A 25,761-nucleotide genomic window follows, 5' to 3' on the forward strand; every position below is an offset into this window, starting at 1 on the left:
AGAGACTTGCAAGCCAGCCTTTGCTTGGGGGTGGGGGGTGAGGATGGTGAGGATGCGCTGTCTGGAGAGCCTGGCCCCCTTCCAAGCGGCGAGGCTGTTTTTCTGGCAGGCGGTGGGGAGGAGAGAGACGTGCCAGGCTGCGAGGGCGCAGGGACGGTGCCCGGGGTGGGGGGGGGGGTGTGGGGGGGCAAGCCATCCTCGCCTGCTCTGGCTGCGGAAGGTTACCTTGAGCGGTTCTGAGTGTGTCGTGTCGTTGTCCCCCCCCTGCTGTATCCCTGACCCCCACACAGGTGATGGGGTTGCGGCTCCGTGCCCAGAGCTGACTCACTGGCTGCCATCACCCCCCTCCCACCCCCCCACCCCCCCCCAACGCGGCAGATACGAGGGGCTGAGCCAGCCCCATGCGTGGCAGAGGGGACTGTCATCCCCCCCAGCCCCTGCAGCAAAGCAGCCCTGCAACGGTGCCACCCGCGTGGGACACCCCCCCACACACTCCAGGGACTCTCTGCAGGCGGGGGGGGGGGGCTCTGACACTCAGCTCCCTATGAGCAGGGCTGCTCCCCCCGCCATGGCCAGGGCTGCCTCTGAGTCACTGTTTTCCCGACAGCTTTGCAAAGCTGATCAACACCACTAAAAATAATTCCTGCCTGGCTCGGGAAGGCGGCTGCAGCCCTGAGGGGGAAGGATGGGCACCGCGGGGGCCCTTCCCTGCGAGGGGGCAGGAGAAAGGGGTGAGGGGGGGGACACACACGATGGGACACAGACACACAGCCCTCACTCCAGCATCCCCAGGGGCTTCCCTTTCCAAATCCGCCTTCGGAGGGAAGCCCCGGGGCCGGCTGGCTCCTGGCAAGGCGTCAAGGGAAGGATGTGGCTGTGCCAGGCCAAGCTGGCAGTGACAACCCTGCGGGGGGACCACAGGGAGCCTGGAGTTGGGGGGGGGGGGGGGGAGGGCAGGACACGGCCCCAGCCGAGGGCACGTTGCCTGCAAGAGGCAAAGGCCACGCGTGGGCGAGGGCGCGCGTGGGCGCAGGAGCGGTTCTGTGGGCACAGCTGGCCTCACAGCTGCGCCATTTGGAGCCGCACGCTCATGAATATACATGAATATTCATGAGGGAAGGGGGGGGCAGCCAATGGCAGCGGGGCTCCGGTACGCCAGCAGCTGCCAGCCTTCGCAATGAACTTCTCCTGACATTTTGGATGCGCCTCGTCGGGTTTCCAACCCTCTCTTACCCTTCCCTGTCCATCCTGGCCCCACACATAGGGCAGAGACACCCCCCCCCCCCCCCCCCCCCCATATAGGGCTAAGACCCCCCCGCAGCCAGGCCCAGTGCTGCAAAACACACTTCGGGGCCAAGGTTGGACCCCCTCAGCCCTGGCTGTCCCCAGCATCCCCTGCTGGCCCCGGGGGACCTCTCTGCTGCCCAGGGCAGGGTCTCACCCCCATGGTTTCAGCAGCTCCAGCCCCACGGTGAGAGGTGCAAATAACCCCCTTTTTTTCTCCCCCCCCCCCCCCCCAAAGCCATCTATCTGCAATTAGCTCAGCCTCGGCTCTGCTCCCTCCGCCCACGCAGCGAGGACACACCGTTGCCAGCAACCAGTTAAGTCTCTTCTACTTCATTTTTATTTCCAGTCAGAGCACGTCGGCTCTGCCTTCACCAGTGCTGAGGGGCTGGGGGGGGGGGGGGGGGGGGGCACAAAAAGGTGCAGGAGAGCACAGGGAGAGGCATCGGGAGTAACCAGCGCCCAAACGCTGCCGAACACCGACTCCGAGGCAGCCACGTGCTGCTTTTTTCTGAGCAAAAAAGGATCTCTCAGATCCTGGCTGTGAGACCCCCCCGTTTCCCCCTGTGCTGGGCGAGCGGGGTGTGAGGAAAGAGCCCATCTGGAAGGGACAATGCCTCAAAAGGGCAGGGGGGGGACAAACTGCCCCCCCCCCCCCCCCCCTCTGGCCTCCCCACCGACTCGTTCCCCTGCCCCACGCTCCCCCACCAGGGGGAAAAGCTCATTCTCTGTTCGTCCCAGCTGCAGGCAACCTGGGGGGCAAGCTGTGCCAGGAGGCCCCAGGTGTGGCTACGGTGGCTACGGCACCCACACCCCACGTGTGGGCTCCGGCTCGGCGCAGCTGAGCCCACCCTCCCCAGGAGCCGCACAGCACGGCCATTAACGGGGCAACGCAGCCTCCCCAGCGCTGAGGGGAACACGGGGGACCACAGAGACCCCCCCCCTCCCCTGGGGCCATCCCAGCCCCTGCTCCCAGCCTGCAGCTCCACCAAGGAAAGTCTTCCTCCATCGTGCTGGATGTGAGCCACCGTATCACCCCCCACCCCGACCCAAGGCCAGGGACATGCCAAAAACACAGGGCCTCGTCGACGCTGCAACCTAATTAAGCCCCGCTACTGCTCCGGTCAGCGAGCAAAGGCCATGGGAACAACAAACACAGGTTTCACTAACCACTAGGACTCTTCTCCAAAGAAAAGAGTGATACGAACACACCGCCTGGGACATCAAGGACAGTCGAGAGTCAGCAGGGAGAGAGCACGTGAGCCCTGGACACCGCAGAGCCTGGGGACAAGGCCATGTTCCCAGCGCAGCCCCAGTCCTGCCAGCCTGGACATCCCTGCAGCTCAGCAGCGTTCCCTCTTCCAGCGAGGGCTGCAGGTCCTGGGGGAGGTAGGGGAGGTCGCTACAGCCGTTTACTGCATCTCCCGCCGTCCGCCCAGGGGCTCAGAGGGCTCATCCGGACTGTCCGAGTGCGTGTCGTCCATGCCGAAGTCGCTCCAGTATGGGAAGGTCTCCAGGCAGCTGGGACCCTGTGGGTTTCCCAGGCCGGCACAGCTGGAAAGAGAAAAAACGGATCAGAGCGGAGAAGGGATGCGGGGAAGATGCAGGACCTGAGCTGCTCCTGTGTTTCCACATCAACCACTGCCTCCTCGGCGCAGCCCCTCCTGTGCAGCGGAGGCTGCTTCCCCTCGGCACAGCCCTCAGCTTCCAGCCACCGCTCGCACGCAAGCCCACGGCAGGGAAGGGGGGGGACACTGCCACCAGCGAGAGGCAGACGGCGCTGGCAGCCGAGAGGGATGCATGGAACTGCACTGCCCAGGTACCTACCCCTCAGCCTGGGCTGCTGCACTCCCGCAAACCCCTTCCTCAAACCAGAAGGGGCTTTATTTAAAAACAGGTCTCTCGCTGGACTCCAGACACCTCTCTCTTCCTGCTACTTGAAAAGCAAGATGAAGAAACATGGGCACCGGGTGGTGCAGAAGGGCAGACACGGCCTCCTGCTTAGCAGATAAACACCTCATTTGAGGGGCAGGGGGACACCAGGCTGCCACCGAGCAGAGCTAGGGACCCCGCTCCTGCTGCAGGACTCAAACATGCAGCTGATGTCTGTGCTTGTTCAGCTTCTCGCAGGGAGCTGCAGCAGTGGCAAACTGAGGATGTCCGTTCTCTCCCACCAGCTCAGCTGCCTCCCCAGGGGCAGAAAACCCTCGATCGGCTGCATGGGAGGCAGCCCCCCCCAAGGGGAGATGCCTGATTAACTCCCCAGCAGGCAGCAAGCGCTCCGAAGCTCTGATGGGGGACGAGGAATTGCAGAACCCAGTCACGCTGCGAGGACGAAGGCAAGATGCACAGAAAGCCTGAGCTTTGAAAGCCTCCAAAGGCTCCTCGCTCCCCAGAGATTAAGGGAGGAAAGCAGCCAAAGACCTTTGTAAATCTCAGCTTACGTTCTTCTGAGAGACTCGAGGTCTTTTCTGCTAAGCCTTGGCCACAGCCAGGACAGGTCACACACCCCCCCCTCCCTGGGACAGCCTAAAGGACAGTACTGCTGGTGACAGCCCGAGATGTCCAGCTCCCATCAGTGTACAGGGCTGGGCAATACGACCCTCAAACGACTGCTGCAAGGATGGGACAGGGAAATTTAAAAATATTGAGGGCTTTCTAGAAAGCCTGGCAGCTCCTATTCCACAGCAGAGGCTGTTTGCTGCTGGTGAAAGTCCCTTGCACAAGCACCAGCCCTTTCAAATCAGGCTGTAGCAGCCCCACAGCTGGAAGCACTGCCCAGGAGAGGTGCAGAGGGCCAGTCACCTGCTGGCTCGGAGCTCAGCCGGTAGCCAACCCTGCTCCAGCCAGCACAGAGCAGCTCCAGGCACAGCAAGGGAGCTGGGGGCTGCCCTGCTGGCAGACCCCCCCCCCCGGGGTCGGTCCTTCCCCCCCTCCCTGCGTTACCTGCCGTGAAGGTCTCCTCCCGGCAGCAGCGCCGGGCGGCTCTCCTCCTCCTGCACCCAGCCGCAGTTGGACATGGCGTAGTGCAGGATGGCTTCCGTCACCGTCTGCGAGCCCTGACCTTGCACGCACGCCTCTATCTCTGGTACCGAGAGCTGGCTCTGCAGGAAAAGGTGCAGCCGGCTGTCGGAGAGGAGGACCACGTTCTGTACAACCCTGCGTGCACAGAGAGAGAGAGAGAGAGAGGAAGGCGAGTGAGGCAGGAGCGCAGAGCACGCTGAGCCCTGCCCCACACCACCGGGGGGACCATCGACAGCTCCACAGCCAGCATCTTCTAAGCAAGACTGGAGCAGTGGGGTCACAGAATCACAGAATGGTTTGGGTTGGAAGGAACCTTAATCATCTAGTTCCAACCTCCCTGCCACCTCCCACCAGACCAGGCTGCTCAAAGCCCCGTTCAGCCCGGTCTTGAACACTTCCAGGGAAGGGGCATAAAAATAAAGTCCTCTCATCAAGGATGCATCAGATATTAAACTGATGCTACACATGATTTCAGCCAAAAGGCCAAGAAGCGGCCTCTCCCTCCAGCCAGCCCTCACAAAGGCTCTACTCACTTCTCCAGGAACTGCTGCAGGCCTTGTCTCCGCTTCTCGATGAACTCATCCGTGCTGCCCACGAAGAAGGTGGATTTCCCGGGCAGCTCTGGGACAGGCCTGATGGCACAGAGCAGAGGCAGCCGTTCAGGGGCAGATCACCCCAACTCCAGGGCAAGGAGACACAAGGGACACCGTGGCAGCAGCAGCAGCCAGGACCCCGCTTTGTGCAGAGCTGGATCCCAGGAGCTCAGGTATCCCGTGTGAGTGTCTGGGGTTTCTATCCACATCAGTTCAGAGGGGATTTGGGATCCCCAGGGAAATGGGAAACAGTGTTTGGCTGTGGGTAGGGAAAAGGAGGGAGCCTACAGGATGCTTACACCAAGCCAGCATTCTTCTGGAGCTGCCTCCTCAGCCACACAAATTCACGGTACCGGCGCCGCACACATGAGGTCTTGGCAGTAAAGGCTTTGCTGTTGGTCTGCAAAAAGAAAAACCCACGATGGAAATAATCCACACGATTGAGGGGCAGCGAGGCAGAGGAGGGCAGGATCTTGCCCACCCAGAACCCCGAGCTCAGTGACCGAGGGATTCCCTCGAAGCATCGGACTTTGGGGAGCTCAAAGTGCCTTAAAGACCTGAGCAGGCTCCACAGGGGAGAAGTTTGGTCTCAGATGCGCACAGATAAAACGCAGAGAGAGGGATGAGTGTTCCCCTCTTCATTCCTCTTTCCATCCCGGCTCAGCACAGCCAGACGTGGCCGGACAACTCCTCTCATGAGCCTCGCGGACCGAACTCTGCAGCTCAACCCCCCTCCCTCAGCCGCAACTCACGTGCAGGAAGATTTTATAATCCACATAGGAGTTCCAGGAGCCTTCGTTCTGCACCCGGGGGTCCTGAACACGCACGGTGGTCAGCTCCTACGGCACAAACGCTGCCTGAGCCCTCCATCAGCATCACCCCCTCGGCTCTGCCCCACGGACCCTCCCCAGCGTTCAGCACCTTTCACCCCTCCAACCAAGACCACCCCACTCCAGCGCCACCAAACCCCAGCCAGGAACAGACTTAGGGTCAGAAAGGGTCTTACTTCTTCTCGGTTCTCCAACATCCTAGAGCCAGAGCCCAGCGGGAAACATCTGTACAGAGGAAAAAAAAAAAAAAAAAAAGGATTTAGTAAGACAAGATCAACATATCGGGGTCTCCCAGGTGCTCTGCATCCCCCCAGGCACCTCACACCTCTCCCATCCAGCAGGCACCTCTCCAGCTCCCACGTCCACGCTCAGCTGCCCTCCCTGATCCTCTCCCCTCAGTCACCACAAAATAAAGAGGGTGAATTCAAATCCAGCAGCCCACAGGGGAGAGAGCATCCAGCATTAATGTCCCGTGTGCTCCTGAGGCAACATGGCCCATCGGGCTCTCACTGGGGAATGCACCGTGACCAGAGCTGGAGCGTACAGCACCTCCTTCCCCCACGGCTCGTCTTCAGGCCACCCCTGCCCAGAGATATCCACTGGGATCCTGCAGGATTCTGGGACAGCACTCGAAAATCCCTGGATCGTAGACAGAGGTGAGCAGGGCTCCCAGCTCGGAGGGGCTGTAGCTACCTGAGGGTGGGATGGGGCAGCCCTGTCTGCCCTCCTCTCCCACAGCTTGTCCCTGCTCCCGGGGTCTCTGGGAGAGCCGGACACTGCTCTCAGGGCACTCTTCCCCGCTTTATAACTCCCATTAGCCAGAAACAGCCTCCTCATTGCTCAGCACCGAGACCCCAGCATCCCAGTTTGCTCCTGCAGAGCCAGAACTGGTAACGTGGGAGGGAGATGGGGTGGAAGAGCCTGGCCCACTCCCCGCATGGGCATGTTTGTGCTGAAATGCCAGGGGAGGAGAAAACCCTGCTTTTATCACAGTCTCCTTCTCCTACAGGCCTCCCTCTCCCCCAGCACAAGCTCAGCTGGGTCATCCCAGCAGGGGAAGCCACCAGCCCACACAGGGACCCTGCTGCCCTTCCCCAGAGGAAACCTGCTTTTCTCCTGGGTAAATCAGCCCCGTTCCCCAGCTGCCGCCTCAGTAAGTCCCCCATTAGCACCAGACACAGATGTGTCATTTCTTTCCAGCTCTTTCACAAGAGAATTTCACCTGAAAAAGCAGCAAACTCGGTACCAGACTTCGCCACCCAGTCAGGTTTTGTATCTGTGACCACTCTCCTTTGCACCCCCTCCCTAAGCCCCCCCTTCCCCTTCTCCCAGTGGGATCTGGGGGGGCCAACGCGTGTTGATGAAGCCTGTGGGGACCCACAGAGGTGCCTGGTGCCCCCCAGCGTTCCCGGCTCAGCTGTGCCACGAGCTGCTCGCCCGCTCCCATCGCATCCAGCCTCTTCCTCCCTCCGGCGCTCCCAGGTCCTGCCGGACCCTGTCAGCTAATTTGCTGCACCGTGACGTGCTCCTGCAATAATTCCTGTTCTGCAACACCACCATGAACACAGTGCCAGGGCTTGGGGGAAAGGGGAAGGGGGGACAGCAAGATAACCCCCCCACACCCCCAATAAATGCACAGTGAACCCCCCCCCCCCCCCCCGGCACTCTGTGCAGACACAGACCAGGAGTCCTCGTCAGGGGGAGCTGGAAGACCGAGCGTGTCCCGTGTCCTGGTTTCACCTCCTCTTGAGGGGATTGTTTGCCAAGAGGGTTTTTGGAGCCACTGGGATGAAACCGGCAGGGCGGGACGTTGCCTGTCCCAGCCCGGGCTCCCCAGGGACACGGCTGCCGGATCACGGAGAGGCGAAGCAACCCTTCACCTGTTCCCCATTCCTGGAGCTTTGCCTTTTAGGCCACGAGAGCTGCCAAGTGTCAGGCAAGCGCTGGAAGCCCGGCCTTTATTTATACGCTCAGATGCGAAGCGAAGCTCTTCTGAAGACAGGAGCTAATTTTAGCTGGGACAAGGGGAGGGGTTGAGCCACAAACCACGCTTTTAAAAAACAATCTGGCTCCACCGGTTTGCAGGTACTTTCTGCAAGACTTCAGCGGCCCGATTCCACCCGGAGAGCACAGAAATCGTTAATAACAGTGGAGGAGAGTTTCGGGAGAGACAGCAAGAGACCTGGGCCCGCTGCAAGATGTCTCCGAGTAATTGAACTCTCACTGGTGTTGGGTCAAGGCTGCTGCTGTTTCCAATTTGAGCTGCGAGGGGGAGGGCGAGGGGAACCTACCAAAATAAACCCCACCCCACGCTTCAGCGCACATGATTCTTCCCCTGGGGAAGGAGGGGAGAGAAAGAGCCAAATGTGACATGAGTCACTTCGCTCAGCACCCTAATGGGGGAGCTCCGATCCTCCCCCATGCTGGGGGCTCCCAGCCAGAACCAGTTCAGCAGCAGAACTTGACCATTATGTTCCCCGGCCTCCCCAGGGGATGCTGCCGCCCTCCCGTTGCTTTTAAAGCTCCTTGCTCTGCAGAACGGCCCTGCCGAGATTAAAAATGCAGGAGGGAGAAGAGAGAGACTCAGAAATTGCCTAATGGAACAGCGGAGGGTTGCCAGGAAGAGGAATTTAATTTCCCAGCTACTGAAAGGGTGCTCCGAAGAGCAGAGAGATGGCTCTTTGCATCAGGGAGGAGGCAAACAGACCGCAGGAAAAAAAAAAAAAAAACAACCTGAGATGAGAGAATCCAAGCGCTCACATCCTTTACCTATACTTTCATCCAGAGTTCTACCAAGAAACAAATCTCATTTACGCTTTATTTGGAGCTAATTGATCTTAACTTGATAAACCAACTTAAACCCAACAGAGAAGGCGGCTCTGGGTTCGTTTTAAACAGTTACACCAAATCCTCTTTCAGGGCTTTTGCTCAAAGCCGCGGTTTAAGGGGCCCTGGGATACGTGGTTTGGGTTTGGTTTAATCTTCCTCCAATTTGCATTTCAGTGTTTCCAGGGCTCGCGCTTTCAATGTCTTCTAGCTAGAAGGACGCCAGAGGTGGAAGCCGCACAGAAACGCCCCACATCCGCGCTCCTGGAGGCTCAGGACTTTCTCCTGCCCAGGACAGGGCTGTCTGGGTGTTTTAAGGAGCCACAGAGAGGGTCCGACTCTGGGTGGATTGTGTCCCCAGCCCTCTACTCACACTGCTGACAGAGAAAGTGTTAGCTTTTATCTCTTGCTCGCTATCTTTTTATCTTCCTTGCTGACTCAGACGCACCCTTCGCAGTGGTCTCTACCCCTCCATAACAGCAGGACCTGTATCAAATACTCTTTCCTAACCGGCACACCCCAGTGACGGCTCAGTCCAGCTGGGAGCTCCCTCCCCAGCTCCATTCCCTGCCCAGCTCCAGGCTGGCCGAGGCTTTATGTTCCATCTGCCCGGACACAGCACTTCTCCCGGCAACTTCCAGCCACGAAAAGAGCCTCCCCCAAGTTCTGAGGAAAGCCTCACAGAGGAGCTCCGCGGCAGGGAAAAGAAAAAAAAAAAAGGGAACGACTCCCGTTCGCTTCTGCTTTTGCCTGTCACGCTCAGACAGAGCTGTCCACAGCCGGTACCGGGGAGGATTTTCTGAAAAAAAAAAGGCTTTTCTGGCTCCCCACCCACAGGAGCCCCCAGAGATGGACCCCCTCGGCCCAGGCTGCCCGTTGACGGGGGTGTCCCCAGCCGGCCCAAGGCCACGGCACATCAACGCCAGGCCCGGCCGCTCCACCGCGCTAACCGTGACCAGGGGATGGGCCCGGCACCCGCAGCGCTGGGGGTGCGCCGGTCCCCGCGGCCTCGGCCCGGCCCGGCCCCGCCAGGAAAGGCCGCGGCGGGGGGTGAGGCCCGGCCCCGCCGCCCCAGGCCCAGCCCCGCCGCCTCCCCGAGCAGGACAAGGACACCCCCCTCTCCCGCGGGGCGCAGCCGATCCCCAGCCCCACAAGCGAGGTCCCGGCTCCAAGCCTACCCCCCCCCCCAACTCCGGGCCCCCTCACCTCCTCTCGCAGGCCGCGGCCCCTTTAAGCGGCACGGCGGCGCGGCGGCCTTATAACGAGGGCGGTGCTTCCCCTTCCGGCGCGGGGCATGCTGGGAGTTGTAGTCCGCTCCCTTTCCCTCAGGTGGCGAGGCGTAATCCGGACCCCGCCGCAGCGGACGGCCACCTCGAAGCACCCCTCCCCGCCTCGCCGCGATCCCCACCGGGGCGGCGGAAAGGCCGCGGTGGGAAGGATGGACGGTCGGGTGGTCGGCGTCGGGGCGGGGCGGGACTACAACTCCCAGTGTGCGCCGCGGCGTCGGACTACACCTCCCAGGGTAACCCGCGGCGGGCGGGCGGGCGCGGGTCGCGGCGCAGGCGCAGTCGCGCGCGGCGGGTAGTGGGGCTGGCCGGGCTCTTTTGTTCGAGGGAGGCGGACGGAGAGCGGCCAGGCCCGCGGCGCCACCCGACCCGCCCCGCAGGCCCCTTCCCCTCGGCGACCGTTGGCGGGGCTGTGCAAGGTGAGGGGGGGGGCGGGTGGAAGGGGTGGGGGGTCGTTGGGGTTGAGGCGGGGCGGGGGGGGCGGGGGGGAGCGAGCGATGCTGAGGAGGGACTGGGCGTCACTGGGTGAGGCCGGGCGGGGGGCGGTGGGTGCTCGGGAGAGGGTGTTTAGGGCGCTGAGGCGGTGGTTGTGGGGGGGGTGGGATGCTGGGGGGGGTTAGTGGAGAGGTATTTGGGGTGCTGGGGTAGGGGGGGTTAGCGTGGGGGGGTGCTGGGAGAAAGGGGGGTAGTGGGGGGGTGCTAGCAGAGGGGGTGTTGGTGGCGGGGGGGGGCTTTGGGGTGCTGGGAGAGGGGATGTTAGTGGAGGGGGGATGTTTGGGGGTGCTGGGAGAGGGGGTGTTAGTGGAGGGGGGGTGTGGAGGGGGTCTTAGGAGAAGGGGGTGTTAGTGGAGGGGGGGTGTTGGGACGCTGGGAGAAACCTTAGTGGGGGTTTTGGGGGTGCTGGCAGGGCCGTGCCCCTCAAAGGGGCCGCAGGGGGGGAAAGCCGGGTCCCGGCGTGAGGAGGGGCTGGGTGGGGGGGCAAAAGTGGGTCTGTGGGGGGGGTCCCTGGGGGAGAGGAAGAGTTAGGGGAGAGGGTGGGGGTGCCGTTGGATAGAGAAGAAAGATGTGTCTTGGGGGGCTGGTGCCTGAGGAGGGAACAAGGGGCTGCTGCAGAGGGTGTGGGGAAATGGGGGGGTGTGGGCGGGGAGCTGGGGGGGTGCAAGTGTCCTTTGGGAGGGGAGAGAGGCTGAAGCAGGGTCCCTGCTCTTGGGGGGGGGAGGAAGAGGAGGTGGTATTTGGATGGGGTGGTGGTTTAAGAAGGGGTGAGGAGAAGAGGAGGGAGGGAAAGGCTCCCGCCGCCCTGAGAGCGGGGAGGGGACGAGTGTCAACTTTTGGCGGGGAGAATGAGCGGGAATCCGCTCAAGGGGCTGCGGGAGGGCAGGGAGTGGGATGGCAGCCGGGATGGGGAGGCGGGGGGGAGGAGGAGAGCTTTTGGGGTCCAAACTGGGGGGGCTGCGGGACCTTGGGGCTGGGGGAGAGCTCCCCTGCAGAGCCCTCGGCGTGGGGGTGGCAGGAGGTGGAAAAGGGGGTTGTGGCTGGCAGGCTGGACGCAGGGAGGTGCGGGGGACGGGGAGGGGGGACGCGCTACAGGAGCTGTGTTTGCACCAAGTCCCATGGGGTGGGTGTTAGGGCAGCCCCCCCCGGCCCCAGCAGGGCTGGCTTTCTCCAGCTCCTTTGCTGGAGGTTTGGGAGCTTGGAGAGTGGAGCTATGCTTGGACTGGGAGTTGTAAAGCGTTTGGGGGGAAGACTAGGACTTTTGGTAAAGGGAAGGTGGTGGAGCCACGATGGGATTTGTACCTCGGGACAAGGAGGGGGGTGAAGCTTTGGGGAGAAGTGGCGGATGTGGGGCTGGGCGAGAGGGCGGCAGCGGGGTTTGGCTGAGGGTTGTGCTGCGGAGCTGACCCGCTCCCGTGCGACCCGGAGGAGGTGACGGGGACAGGAAAGTGGCCTGAGTTTGAGGGGGTGGGTGTGTGTGTGAGTGTGAGCATCCCAGAGCTAGGGCGGTGCTCTTGGCGTTGGGGCTGATCAGTTTTGGCGCGAGAAGCACGTGCATTATCCCTATAAAACGGAGATCAAAGTATAAAAGGGCTTTCTGGCAGAATAATTATAGGCTCTCTCTGTGAAAGAGTTTATTAACGATAAAGAAAGAAAAAAAAAAACAATAATCCCTCGCGCATTTGAAAGAGGAAGGTGTTTGCGATGGGTATCTTTGGAGACAACAGGTCCTGGTTGGGTTTGGGACCCAGGCGCGGTTTCCTATTAGTGCTTGGAGGTCCTGGTGGTGAAAATGATGAGAACCAGATGTGGCTGCTCTAACACCGCTGCCCAACGCCGGGGAAATGTAGAAATAACCAGGGGAAGGGCCTGTGAGTGCCGTCAGGCAGCCCCTGGGCACAGGGGGGTACTGATGGAGGTGTCCCCAGACACCGTCCCTCTGTCCCTAGGGATGAAGGCTGGCAGGGGACAGTGCTGGGGGGCCTGGGGCTCCTCATGAAGAGCGACACTGGAAAACGGGGAATCCTGCAGCACTTGGGGGAGTGTTTGTACAAAAAGGGAGAACAACGCAAATCCCTGCTCCGATTCCGTGAGCGTTTATCTGATCCGGAGGAGTTCAGAAGCTGTGGCTGCAATCACACAACAAAATTCCTCTCTGTGTGATGGGATTTCTGACTTCAGGTTCTCTTTTTTTTTTTTTTTTTTTTTTTTCAGCAGGGAGATAACGTTTCTCCTGCCGCATGTGTGTGTTTCTCTTAAATCCAGAGGTGCATTCTCTGGTGGGTTGTGAATTTAACTGGAAATGATGTGGCTGAGCTTGAAGGTTGTGGCTTTTCTTTAGTTTGGTCTCCGCTCAAAGGCCTGAGCTTTCACTCCAACTTTCCAGAAATGTTTTCTGCTGTTTTCAGGTTCTGGAGAGTGGAAGATTTAACATGCTTGTTCCCACTTCAAAAGAAAGATGCCTGCTGCCTTTCCCTGGCGCGTGTGGAATAAACTTGGCGTGCTCATAAGTCTTTAAAGAGGGAGCGATCCCAGCCAAGTTTGAGAAAGGCAGGAGGAGGAAATGTTTTAAGTTTAAAACTCATTAAAGCTGAGCTGAACTGTTAATCCTTTAAGACGCAGCTAATGGAACTGGTCTGTACTCACATTAGACCTCTGCGTCTTCAGATTTTTGCTTCTTAGGCTGATCTTCCTTTGCTTTGTTAAACTTTTTGCTGAAAAGGTGAACGCCAGGCGTCACGGAAGGGTGTTGGGTAAAGCTTCACCAGCGCCCAAAGAAAGTCTCCCAGGCTGCGGGGCTGAGTGTGTTTGGATTTGTCTGGTGGCGGTTTCACTGCCCGGATTCTCTTCTCCGGGACATCTCACCACACCAGCACGTGCTTCCCTCTGATCTCCTGTGATGATGTGCTGTCAGCGCTGGTTCTTGCTCCTCCATTCGCTCCTCCTGCCCCAGTATCGCAGGCGTTTGTACCTACCTCCGTGCTGGGCCTCTTTATTCGTGGCCTTTTACCAGAGTTTGAATTCTTTTCAAGTGGCTTAGGTGTGTCCTGGATCCTTTTCCTCTTCACTGCAGACCAAGAAGTTATTCTTTCGCTCGCTCTCTCTGTTCTGCTTTCCTCCTCACAAAGGTTTTCAGCTTTGCCTCGAGTGGTAGGTGAGAAGCAGCGAATGAAAATGGAAAGATTTGGCATAGGCCCATCCTGAATTTGTCTTGAACTCATATTTTTCGGTAAAAGCCAACTTTTTTCACACATTAAGTATATGGAATTGAAGCTGAGTTTTAGGAAACCTGCTACTGATCTCTCTCAGGCAGGAATCATTTAGCCCCAGATTCTACAGACATGAGACTGCTCATGTAAAACATAATAGAAATTGCCTGCCCTCCCCAAAAATGCCCTGGCAAAATGAAATGGCTTCGTTCCGCACCTCTGGGCGCAGGGGCTCGGTGCGAGTGACGTGTGTGTGTGTTTGAAATCTCTGGAGAGGAGGGAGCAGAGCACGGGGTGAGTCTTCCCCTGCGCTGCCTTTCCAAAGAGACGGGGATTGTTCAACCTCTCCCCCTTCCTCCGGGGACCACAAACCAGCCGAGGCTTTGGGTGGTTGCGGTTTGTTTTTAATAACTAAAACTGGAGCTTTTGCGTGTTCCCGGTCACAGAAAGCTGAAATCTTTGCCGAGTGCTCTGTGTTCCGCGGAGGCATTCCCGACGAGGAGGAAGAGGGTGTGGGGAGCAGCTCGGATGCTTCGCAGATAAAGCCACACGCTGGGGGGGAGGGTTTGGGGGGGGTTAAGTCCCTTTCTCACACTCGAGCTGCGTTTTTGACTGCAGTGCAGCGAGAGGCCTGTGCAGCAGCTTGTCTCTGCGCTGCTGGCTCCAATCTGTACCGTGTCTGGGAACTACGGCTGGGTCTTATCTGCCCAAAGCACCTTCCTGGCTCCGGCCTCTGGTGACAGAACCAGACGTTGTCCCTGCCGCAGGGGTGAATGCCCAGGGGATGGCTTGTCACCGGGGTGCCAGCCCCGTCCCTGCGTGGGAACAGAGGTCCGGAGAACCCAGAGGGGCAGAGCGGGTCCGTGCGAGGAGGGAGACGCTGGTGCTCTGGTGTAAATGCCTCTAGGACAAACAGGGGAAGGTCTGCTGAAGGGAACAGACCTTGGGTGACGGGGCTTTGGGGAGGCTGCCACCCCCCCCCCCCCGGGTTCTGCAGCCCTTGGCACTGGGGTATTTGTCCCAGCTCTTTCTCGAAGTGCTCCTGGCCTTACATTTGCATCTTCTTTGCCCGGCGCTCACCACAATAAAGCGACGGCTCCGCAGCGTTGCGTTGCTCTGTTGCCTCTATTTTCCGTTCCACACCTACACAACACCTCTGCTTTTAGCAGCTCACCTTGGCCAGACTCTGCCATTAGACTCTTGGATCCAGTTGCCGCCTTAGGAAGCCGCTCAAGCGGCCCTGCGATGCGGCTGAGCATCCCTAGGTGCCTTAAAAACGAGTCCATCTCCAGGCAATAACCACAGAGCTTTCGACTGAACTCCTTTTTGGCTGCAGCTGAACACAAGTCCCTGCTGAGAGAGGGGAAGATCTCGCCTCTTCGGGCTGCCTCGGAGTTTATTTGATGGTTGTTGTCAGAGCTGCGACAGCACCTTCTTGGGAATCTCCTCTGCTGTGGCATGCTCAGCTCTGGACCCCTTCTCCATCAGCCATGCGGTGCTGGAGGAGGAGGATGGAGGGGAGGAAGGCTGTCCCACGCGGGAGGAAGGAACTGCCTGAAGAATTCCAGACTGAAACAAGATCTCTCGGCTTCCTGCTGCCGCGCTGGCTCCTGCTCGAGGATTAGATGCCAGCGGTGGGTCGGAGGCTTTACATTGTTGTATTGTGGACCAGCTGAGGTGGTGCCAGGCAGCCTGGCCTCCTCCTTGGCGAGTCCACGGGCCACCGGGAGCCTCGCTGCTTCGGGTTTGCCTCTGTCTGGCGTCTGATTAAAAGTGCTGTCAGTGTGCCTCGGCTCAGGAGTTGAGGAGGGAAAAGCCTCTCTGATCCGTGCTCTTGGACGGCTCTGTTTTAGTGGGCAGTTTCCAGGTGGTTGGGTTTGGTTTTTTTTCCCCCACCATTGAAGAGGGCAATAAAGCTCCATCCTTGGGGGTCTGGATGTCCTCTGGCCTTGAATAAAGGATCCAAGGGGGAAGAGCTGCTGCTCTGTGGCAATATCCCTGGTCTGTACAGGGCAGGGAACTTCTCACTTGATTTAACACTTAGAGAGGGTTTGGTTTTCAGCTTTGGCAGAGGCTGGAGCTCTGCAACGGGCAGGAGGAGAACAAGCCCTTCCCTTGGCCCCATCTGATCTGAAGCACATTTGGGTGCTGCCCCCTCTTGTGAGCCCACCCCTCAAGAGAAAGGCAGGGGAGATCTCTAGTGCTAATCATAAGCAGAAGAAGGAAAAGGCTTGTGATGCAGAGCCTGGGCTCTGGGACCCCTTTACTTGCCCAGTGACCACCAAACACCCCAAGATGATAGCAGCCACTTTGTCTTGGCTTTTATTGCCCGTCCTCTGCCTGGCTGATGAGCAGCCCCAACTCTGGGTGCCGCGGTGGGGGGAAGGTGTTCATTCCTTCTCCTACCCCAACATTGCCATCAAGGGAGGAGGCTGTGGCCATCTCAGGGCTGGTGCCCGCGGGGATGGGGTGTGAAGGGAAGATGTCTGTCCCCCAGCGAGCACGGCTGGAGGCTGAACGCCCTGTGGAGTGAGAGCCCGGCACTGGCACAGCTTCTACGCCAAGGTCAGGTTGAAAACAGCAGCGCAATAACGGGGTCCAAAGTATAAACATGTCGGTCCAGCTCCTGCCAAGTGGAAAAAGTGCTGCTTTCTCCCTACGTGCTCTTCCATGCTCCTCCTCGGCTGCCCTTGAGCCCTGTCTGAGCGATACCAGCAGAGACAGGGTGGTCTGGAGCCTGCTGGCTTGGCTCTCCTCCCTCCCCTCCTCTCTGCTGTGGCTTCTGCTGGTCTGGACTGGCCTTAACCTCCTTTGAGCTTTGTGGGGCTTGTCTTTAAGCTTCCTCCTTTGAAGGATGCTCTGAACAGCAGCTGCTCGGTTCAGCAGCATCTTCCAGCTTGTCCAGCTGTACCCCGAGAGCTGAGGCTCTTCCTGAGCTCGGACATCGCCTTCAGCCAGTGTAAACCTGCAGGATCTTTGTTTTGCCGTCTAAACTGTCCCCGTTTTGCACAGATTTTTGCCAGCTGAAATTTATTCTGTAAGATTGGTGATAACCTGAGCGGCAAAGCAAAAAGTTTCCAGGCAGGTGATGTTTGACTTGCTCACCAGTCATTTTGCTTGGCAGAAGATACATGTTTTACTGGAATAATAAAAGAACAGTACCTCGGCGCTTAGAAAGCTCCCCGGGCAGCTCTTTGGCAGGGGGGGGTGCTGGGGAGGCTGAGCAGTTGGTTTCAGGCGGTCCGGGTGCCGCTGCCAGCTTTGCCGGTGGCTCTCCGTGACGGAGTAGCTGCTTATCGGAGATAACAGATGGGGAGACTTGGAACCTCCTGACCCTTTGGTTGATCTAAATCACTGCAACTTGCTCAGCGCGCTGGGCTGGCCGCTCAGGCTGCTGTGGAGCAGAGGCTGGGAACGAATCAGGTCAGGGGACCAGAGGGCTCTGTGTTTTTGCTGAACATAAGGAAAAACCCTTCCCACGTCCCCTTCCCACATGAGCAGATCATAAAATCACAGAATGGTTTGGGTGGGAAGGGACCTTTAAAGGCCATCGAGTCCAACCCCCTGCCATGAGCAGGGACATCTCCAACCAGACCAGGTTGCTCAGAGCCATGTCCAACCTGGACTGGGATGTTTCCAGGGATGGGCCATCTCCCACCCTCTCTGGGCAACCTGGGCCAGTGTCTCGCCACCCTCAGCATAAAAAATGTCTTCCTTAGATCTAGTCTGAATCTCTCCTCTTTCAGTTTAAAACCATTCCCCCTTGTTCCATCGCTCCCCTCCCTGATCAAGAGTCCCTCCACAGCTTTCGGGACTGGAAGGGGCTCTAAGGTCTCCCCGGAGCCTTCTCTTCTCCAGGCTGAACCCCCCCAACTCTCTCAGCCTGTCCTCACAGCAGAGGGGCTCCAGCCCTCCCAGCATCTCTGTGGCCTCCCCTGTCCCCTCGCGGGGCTGTGTGGTGGCTCAGGATCTTGGCTGTGAGACTGGGACCTGTCGGTGTAACTGGTACCAGCCAAGAAGTGGCTGGAGAGCATTTGCAAGGACCAGGGGTGTTTTGAGCAGAACCGCTTGCCCCACAGAAGGAGGGAGGGCGGGCAGTGACGAGGTGCTCGGCCATCCCTGCCAGCAGCGGAATTGCCCGCCTGCGGTGCTTTTACTGGTCCCAGCTGGGTTTCGGCAGGGAAGCGGGGCCTCTCTGTGGTTTTTGGCTCTCTGAGGTGTTTCGTTTCAGCCCGGGGGAAGCGCCCGGCGTGTTGGCAGGGCTTCTCCTCCTCTGCGGTCCCCTCCCCGCCCCAGTGGAAACCAGTGGAAAGCGGAGAGCTGTGCCCAGGGCCACCCCATCACGCATTTGGCATTTTCGGCAGGTAGCCTTGGGCTGTGCCGGGCCAGGGAGTTCTCCTTTCTCTGCGTCGCTTCTTCCGCTTCCCAGCAAGTGCTGGATGTATGTGCAGGAATTTTTAACTGTCTAAACAGCTCTGGAAGATAAGGAGGAAAAAAACCACATTTTCTAGGTTGGTGAGTTAGATAAATATCCCAGAGAGCACATCCATGAACCAGTAACGAAATGAATATCGGGAGCTCAGTATCAGGGACTGTGACTTGTATTTAACTTGGATTAACTATTTATTAACTTTTAGTTAATATTGGTGGCAGGGAATGCTCTGGGAATGCTTTCTGCAGCTCTCGGCAGGGCTGAGCGAAAAGAGTAGGTTGAGGGGGGACACTGGGACTCGACAGAGGAAGGATGAGGTGTGGAGCAGCTGAAGGGATGCTGCTTTGTTTCTGGAGGTCAGCGGGCGACACAGGGGAGCAGCAAGGCCAAGACACGGTGTGTTGAAAACAGGGACAAATTATGGGTGGAATCGGGCAGGGTTTTGATGGAATAAGGTGCTGGGGAGACAAAAAGGCCAAAGCTGGGTGTCAGAAGCATCGTGTAAATGCAGCAGCTCCTGCTGGAGATTCCCCTTTGCCTTTTCGACTCCAGCACCATCCCAGCCCATCTCTTTGTACGTGCCTGTTTTCTCCAAACCAGTATCCCTGTGCCATCCCAGTATGTTTCCTGCCTGGCAAAGGCAAACCCGCCCCTGACACAAACACGTGGTTCTCCCTCCTCTTTTAGCAGCGTCGCCCGTAAGCTGAAAAACTGGCCAGCACAATGGGAAAAAAACAGAACAAGAAGAAAGTAGAAGAGGTCCTAGAGGAAGAGGAGGAGGAATATGTGGTGGAGAAGGTCCTGGATCGGCGGGTGGTAAAGGGCAAAGTGGAATATCTGCTCAAGTGGAAAGGCTTCTCGGAGTAAGTGCCTCCCTGCGGGGTGGGTGCTGGGCTGCTCCGGCGCCAGCATCTCTTTTGCCTTTGGCTCCCGAAGCCTCTGGGCGGGTGGTTTGGTCTCCCTGCACCCCTTTCCTTGTCTGTAAAGAGAAAGTAACGGGCCAAGGGCAGCCGTGGTGATAAAACCGGGGGTGCTAAACGCCTCCAGCTCTAATCAGGGTGACGAGCACAGCCTGGGTGAGAAAGTCCCACTTCTGTCTTGCAAACAGGCTGGGCAGTGGCCTGGTGGGGCTTACCCACACTTAAACCTAGCGTGAAACAAGCAGCCAGATAAAATGAATTGCATTTCTCTCCCGAGAAGGGGAATAACTGCCCTGCCCTCTGGGATCCCTGCCTGGATCGGGGCAGGGTCCTGTTTCACGGGGTGAGGACACCCACATCTGTTGCTTCTCTCAGCGTCTCCGCGTGACCCGGTGTCCGGGACTTTTCATGGCAGGGAAAGCTGCAGGGAGCCTGTAAAACTAAGCCGTTGTCTTTGATTGCAGTGAAGATAACACATGGGAGCCGGAGGAGAACCTCGACTGCCCGGACCTCATCGCAGAGTTCCTTCAGTCCCAGAAAACCGCACACGAGAGCGAGAAGTCTGAGGGCAGCAAGCGCAAAGCGGAATCTGATACGGAGGATAAAGGGGAGGAGAGCAAACCAAAGAAGAAGAAGGAGGAGGTGAGGCGGGGTGGAGTTTCTGGGCTCCAAACCCTCCGTCAAACCATTCTCCTGCAGGGAGGGGAAGCGACTGTACTACAGCGAGACACAACTGAAGTGCTTTTGAAAAGCTGTAGCTTTCAGAAGGAGACACGAGCTGTCGTCTAAGGCGGGCCTCTTGGCAAATCCAGAGCCAGTCCCAGCACTAAATTGAAAGCCGGGTTCTCAAACCAAAAGGGCGCAGAGCCCCAGCTTCTCAAGGGGTGAAACAGGAGGCAGGAGTTGCCTGTTGCCCCTTAAAGAGGGAGAGCGAGGTGGAGCAGGGAGCCTCCTGCTCAGGGGGCTCATATTTCCTTGGGAAAAGGGGCGGTAGAAAGGCTCTGCAGCCTGGTTTTCAGCCCAGGAGCTCCTGAATCTTGGCCAGCACGAGGGTTTGACCAGCAGGACCTTGGAAATCAGATCCTCTGCTTGCAGCATGAGCGGGGCACTCCAGGGCCTGGCAGGAGGTCACCATAGAGTCACAGAATGGTTTGGGTTGGAAGGGACCTTAAAGATCATCGTGTTCCAACCCTCTGCCATGGGCAGGAACACCTCCCACTGAAACACCACCCACAGGTCACCTCTGTGCAGTGGGTTTACACCTGAGTGGTCACAGTTCCCTTGGTAATTACAGTCTGAGCACCTTCAGAACAGCCACCAGTGCGTCCTGGTGACCAGAAACAGGGCTGTGGCCGTCACCCTGTGATGCCACAAGCAAAAACTTGTCTCTTTTCAGTCGGAGAAACCGCGAGGCTTTGCCCGAGGATTTGAGCCAGAGCGAATCATTGGTGCCACGGATTCCAGCGGGGAGCTCATGTTCCTGATGAAGTGGTGAGTGTGTCTTGGTGTCTGTCACTTCTTCACTTATTCTGTGCCAGAGAGGGAAGGACCTGCGCCTGGGGAGTCCCTGCTACCTGGCATGAAAGCTCTCGCGATGGCGCTGCTGCCTGAGGTGACCCTCTGCGCCGAGGCTAACGCGGATGTGAAACCAGCAGGTAGGGCCCTCGGGATCGTGTGGCTCTTAAGGTGTCCCCCTGCAGCAGGCGTGAGCTTGGGGAGAGAGAGAGAGAGAGAGAGAGAGGGGGCACGGTGTCACGGCGCGGGGCTGCAGTTCCCCAAGGCTGCACCCAGAGGAGAGCTCTCGCCGTGACCCCGAGTGTCCCCTTCGGCCGTAGTGACACAGGGCTTGTCGCTGGCGCAGGTGGGAGCCAAACCAGTCCGGCGTAGGTGTGGGAGCCGTTTGCTTTTGCACCGTCTCAGAAGTACGAAGTGGCTGGGGATGGGGGCCGGCGGCTTTGATTTGGCTTCTCTTCCCCCATCCCCGGCAACACCCGGCTGAACTCACGCCTGAATTTTTCCTGGGCTCACGTTCTGCTTCTCCCGGCTCCAGAGCCACTCGGGAAAGGGTCGCTTGGATCCCCCGAGCAGTTCGGGGACTCCCTTTACCTGCTGCTTCTTGATTTTTTTTCCCTCTGGTCTCCGCTTCTTCCACCTTCCCTCTGCAACCCCCTAACTTACCCCTCTGCTCTGGCCCGTAGGAAGAACTCGGACGAGGCCGACCTGGTCCCCGCCAAGGAAGCCAACATCAAGTGCCCCCAGGTGGTCATCTCGTTCTATGAGGAGAGGTTGACATGGCATTCCTACCCCTCAGAGGACGATGACAAGAAAGAGGACAAGAACTAAACACCCCCCCCCTCCCTTGGCCACCCGCCTTTGTATAAAGATCTGAACTGTGGGTTTTTGAGCAAGAGGGAGAGAAGGCGGCTCTGCTCGGTCGGGAGCGTAGAGATGGCTGAAGACGATGCCCTTTGAAGAGACCAGTATGGTTTCTGTGCCCTGCGGCTGCTCAACTGCTTTCTGCAGCTTCACGCTGTGTACAGATTCAAACCAGCCCGGCTCAGTCTGGTGGGGAAGGGGGAGGCGGGGAGGGGGGGGCGAATAAAGGGAAGGGCAGGGGGGATACTCGGAGGAGGTGAGGGGGGGGAGGGAGGAATGCGGGGGGGGGGTTTGTTTCAAGGCTGACTATTTTGCAGCTGGTGGTAGAAGGAAGCAAAGCCCCTTCCATGAAGGATGATCGGTGGGGATGGGTGGGCTGGGCGAAGGGAGTGCAGATGGATACTGCTTATTCTTCAAAGACCATCTCAGCAACCCACAGCCTTCTTCCCTTAATAGTGTTAACTCTGCATTTTTACGGCGTAGCATGTGTGTAGGATTTTTTGGTTTGTTTGTTTTTTTGGTTTTGGTTTTTGTTTTTTTTTTTTTTCATTTTGTTTTGTTGTTTCGTTGTTGTTTTTTTTTCTTTCGCTATTTACTGGTGTTATCGGTTTGAGGGGCTGGGGCGGGGGGGGGAGGGATATGGGGAAATTGGTCTCTTGTTTAACTGGGAAGGGAGGGAGGGAGGGAGGGAGGGAGATGAGGTCTGGTGACAAGGTTTCAGATCATTTCCAGATCTTTTTTTTTTAGAACCTGAATTCAGAAAAGGCACACACACAAAAGAAAAATATATATAAAAAAAGGGAAAAAAACCCAAAAACAAAACCCAAGAGCCCAGCATCGATGCCAGAAGTAGGGAGACAGGGACACCGACCTGAGACTCAAACTGTGAATGTCCAAATCTCTGGAGCCAAGATCCTCAAAACCCAATTTTTAGGGGGGGGTAGGGAAGCGGGGGGTGGGGGGGTGGTGGTGTTGAGGGGAGACTTGTGAAAATGCAAACTTGTGATTCGTATTGTCCAGAACTGCCGGTTACTGACACATGCATTGTATGTGGGAGGGGTGGAGGGGGGGGGGAATGGATTTTAACCCTTTACAAGCCTTTCTACCCTTCTTTCCGTTACAAGGTGCTATTTCTCAAAATCTGGGGGGGGGGGGGAGGAGGGGAAGAGAGACTTTTGACCGCTTGTTCCTTTTCTCACCTGAATTTGACTGTCCAGCCCAGCAGCATCGGGGAACCCTTTAGTTGGGGGAGGGAAAGGAAATCAACAGCAGCACAAGGAGAATTAAAAAAAAAAAAAAAAAAAAAAAAAGAATCAATTCCATATTCTCCCCTAAGGAGCGATGGTTTGTAGGAAGCCAGACCTTGGGTGCTGGAGCCGGGTGTTTTACCCTGAATCTTCTGAGGGGGTTGTGTTGTTTGTTTGTTTGTTTGTTTTTTTAAAAAAAAAAAAAAATTAATCAAATTTATTACAAATACTGAACTATTTAACGTCTGGAGTCGTGAGCCCCACCAGACTCCTGGCACCTCCGCGTAGGGTGGTATGTATCTCGACTTGCATTGTACAAACCTTTTTTTAAAAGCATGTGTTTAGGTTTCTGTGAAAAACGTTGTTTAAATGTAAAGTACGTGTTTGGATTTTAACTTCATACCGAGCTCTGTCAGTTTTTGTCTCAATAAAATTTTAGATTTATAATCCTGATTTTTTTCTTCTCTCCCAGCTCTTTGTGCGGGGGATGAGTGAGGAAGGTGGTAGCGCAGGTGACGGAGGTTGTTGGTTCCTTCTCACCAAGGTTAGCTCTGACGCAGCCCGGGGAAGCCGCTGGGCTCCCCTCTGGGTGTCGGCAGCGGCGGCAGCTTTGGAGGAGCCGACGGCAGGTTCTGATTGATGTTGACTTCCATCTGGAGAAGAGAAATGCCGTAGAGGTTAGTGTCTTTGGGCCCCACTCGAGTCTCGCCCTTGGAGACGGGATTAGCTGTGATTCCGGATCTCCTTTGCCGCCGCGAGACGCTGCTGGAGCCGGGAGCGTGCGCTGCCTGTGTTCCTGGCCAGGACGCGGCGCCAGCGGTGGGGTAAGTGACCTTCACTTCAGTCCTCATCCCAACCTCGAGCAGTCTTTGTCACTTGGCGTCTAGGGACAGGTTTTGAAAGCTCTGGCAGTGGTTCTGGTGATGGTTCTGGTGACGGTTTGGTTGAAGATGGCCTTGCTTGAGGAACTGTTCTTCACAGTGAGGGTGCCAGAGCCCTGGAACAGGCTGCCCGGGGAGGTTGTGGAGTCCCCTTCTTTGGAGATATTCAAGACCCGCCTGGATGCAGCCCTGAGTAACATGCTCTGACACGCTCTGGGCAATCCTGCTTCAGCAGGGGAGTTGGACTAGATGATCTTTATGGTCCCTTCCAACTCTAAAAATTCAGTGAAATTCAGTGAAAACTGCTGGAGAGGGGACAGCAAAGGGCTACGAAGACGATGAGGGGACTAGAACATCTCTCTGATGAGGAAAGGCTGAGGGACTTGGGTCTTTTTAGTCTGGAGAAGAGAAGGCTGAGGGGGGATCTGATCAACGCCTATAAATACTCAAAGGGTGGGTGTCAGGAGGATGGGGCCAGTCTTTTTTCAGTGGTGCCCAGGGACAGGACAAGGGGCAACGGGCACAAACGTGAACATGGGAAGTTCCATCTAAACATGAGAAGGAACTTCTTCACTGGCAGTCAGGGCTGCAAAACTCCGCAGGCAATTGAAATCGGGTTATTCGCAGCAGCGCAGGGTGGGGAAATGCCTGCTCTGCCCCGGCGGCAGCAGCAATTAAACCTGTATTAATCACTAGAGATGGAAGGGGTAACGTCCACTTAATTGAACATAAGAAGGCTGCGGTTCCCCGGGGAGGCTCCGGGGCGATCGATGGATTGTAGCTGGAAGATGTGCATTTCTCCATCCCCGGGGGTGGGACTGCGGCCGCGCCGGGTCCCGGGGGGCTCCCAGAAAGCTGCAGGTTTTGGGGTACGGGTTGTCTCTGGCTGTTGAACTGCATAAGCGGGATGGGACACCTCAAAAATAGCCTCAGACCCTCGTAGGGACCCTCGAAGAGCTGCGGGCGATGGCGAGGGTGTCCTCGCCCAGGCTTAGTGGTCCAGGGTGGGCAAAATTGGGGCAGGGGAGGGCAGAATGGGCTCCTCCGCAGTGGAGGTTGGCAGAAACCGCGCCGAGGGCTCGGGCAGGAGCCGGACACCGGTTAAAAGGGCCGTTAGACGTGGCTCTGGCCGAGATCAGAGGACCGAGGCCCCCGCTGGTGGCTAAGTGCTTCCTGCTATGGCAAATGAAAGGTCTGCACTTCACCTGATTAGGGGCTGGCAGGCGGCCGGCGCCTGTGACAGCGCGTGGTGTGACACTGGGAGGGTGACAGCAGCCGAGGGATGGAGCTGCAGAAGCTCCCGTCTCCCCTCATCGTTACCGGTGCTGGGCTGTGACGGGCACGGGCAGGGAGCCGGGGCGGGGAATGGATTTTGTCAGGCTGGTTTTCAGCTCGGGCTTTGCTGCTCTGAAGCCACGGCAGAGGCTGGAGAACGGTGTTTTGCTCACCTGTAGCCTCTCGACGGGGAGATGGGGGTTTGCTGGGGGGGGGTGGTGGTGTGTGTGTGTGGACAAACAAGGAGATGTAGGAGCGGAGACGTGGAGTAAAAGGTCCCGTTCTCGGGGTGGGGTGGGAAGAAGCAAAGGGAGGCTAGAACCTGGGAAAGAGCAGAGCATCCTCCCCTCCGTGTCCCTGCTCTGCTCGGGGAGGGGACAGTGACCACACCGGGGGGGGGGGGGGGGGGCTGAAACCTTCCCACAACATCACTGGCCGGGGGGGGGAATCCATGTGGGGGTTTTTTTTGCAAGGTGGTATTACGTTCTAAACCAACCCCTGAAGGAATATCTGAAATAAGTACCCAAGAACCCAGGAAGAGAGACAGGAACCACCTCGGAGCGTGTATTTTAACGCTTCCCGTTCCCCTTGGCTGAGCTGGTGCCTGGGCTCGACTCCGGCAGCGGCAGCTGAACAGTCCCAGAAAAAAGAGGTTTAATCCGCAGGAAAATGCCTTTTGCCCCACGGGAACCCTGGTGGAAGACCCTCGGGGAACAGAGCGGGGCCGGCAACGCGCTTTCGGCTTCCTCTTCTGGTTGTGTGGGGGCCACGGGAGGTCTGAGGCTGGTGGACACAAGGCTTTGGTGGCCCCAAAGCGGCGTCTCACCCAGCTGTCCTGGCTTTTACTGCTCTGTTTATTTAATACGCGCCGTAGAAGTGCGGGACCTGCTACGTAATAATGATGTTGGAGGAGAAACGGCAGTGCCAATAAGGCGATGGGTATTAAAGCCTTAAGAGAAAAGCATCTATAACTTAAAAAAATATAGAGCCCATCGGTGCTGAGCCCCAGGGAAGGCGTCTCAAACCAAGTGCAGGGGTTCAGCACCAGCCCAGGCTCTTCCTGGTGCGTCAGCGGATCCCAGG

At 57.9% G+C, this 25,761-nt stretch overlaps 2 protein-coding genes and 1 pseudogene across 2 annotated transcripts; 1 reads left to right on the forward strand and 2 right to left on the reverse strand.

Annotated features, from left to right (window-relative positions):
- Positions 1 to 1,629: 1,629 nt before the first annotated feature.
- On the reverse strand, positions 1,630 to 5,950 carry SNX11 (sorting nexin 11). Its single transcript, XM_074162846.1, has 6 exons — positions 5,908 to 5,950; positions 5,654 to 5,740; positions 5,201 to 5,301; positions 4,842 to 4,940; positions 4,231 to 4,443; positions 1,630 to 2,838 (listed from the first exon to the last, which is right to left on the reverse strand). Exons 1-6 carry the CDS (start codon positions 5,926 to 5,928, stop codon positions 2,697 to 2,699), a joined length of 663 nt encoding a protein of 220 aa, XP_074018947.1. The 5' UTR covers positions 5,929 to 5,950; the 3' UTR covers positions 1,630 to 2,696.
- Positions 4,712 to 4,803, reverse strand: LOC141474995 (U2 spliceosomal RNA; annotated as a pseudogene).
- A 4,176-nt stretch (positions 5,951 to 10,126) lies between the features above and the next one.
- On the forward strand, positions 10,127 to 22,560 carry CBX1 (chromobox 1). Its single transcript, XM_074162797.1, has 5 exons — positions 10,127 to 10,262; positions 18,667 to 18,842; positions 19,364 to 19,541; positions 20,296 to 20,390; positions 21,098 to 22,560. The coding sequence occupies exons 2-5, from the start codon at positions 18,703 to 18,705 to the stop codon at positions 21,240 to 21,242; spliced, it is 558 nt and encodes a 185-aa protein (XP_074018898.1). The 5' UTR covers positions 10,127 to 10,262; positions 18,667 to 18,702; the 3' UTR covers positions 21,243 to 22,560.
- Positions 22,561 to 25,761: the final 3,201 nt, after the last annotated feature.

This window comes from Numenius arquata, chromosome 23 (genome assembly GCF_964106895.1).
Source record: "Numenius arquata chromosome 23, bNumArq3.hap1.1, whole genome shotgun sequence".
NCBI lineage: Eukaryota > Metazoa > Chordata > Aves > Charadriiformes > Scolopacidae > Numenius > Numenius arquata.

Coding starts and splice junctions, on each gene's coding strand:
- SNX11 (XM_074162846.1), bottom strand. CDS start 5,928: ATGTTGGAGAACCGAGAAGAA. Junction 4,444..4,841: donor CTGCAGCAGTTCCTGGAGAA/GTGAGTAGAGCC, acceptor CTGTGCACGCAG/GGTTGTACAGAACGTGGTCC. Junction 2,839..4,230: donor GGAGGAGACCTTCACGGCAG/GTAACGCAGGGA, acceptor TTCTCTTTCCAG/CTGTGCCGGCCTGGGAAACC.
- CBX1 (XM_074162797.1), top strand. CDS start 18,703: ATGGGAAAAAAACAGAACAAGAAGAAAGTAGAAGAGGTCCTAGAGGAA. Junction 18,843..19,363: donor AAGTGGAAAGGCTTCTCGGA/GTAAGTGCCTCC, acceptor CTTTGATTGCAG/TGAAGATAACACATGGGAGC. Junction 20,391..21,097: donor CTCATGTTCCTGATGAAGTG/GTGAGTGTGTCT, acceptor TCTGGCCCGTAG/GAAGAACTCGGACGAGGCCG.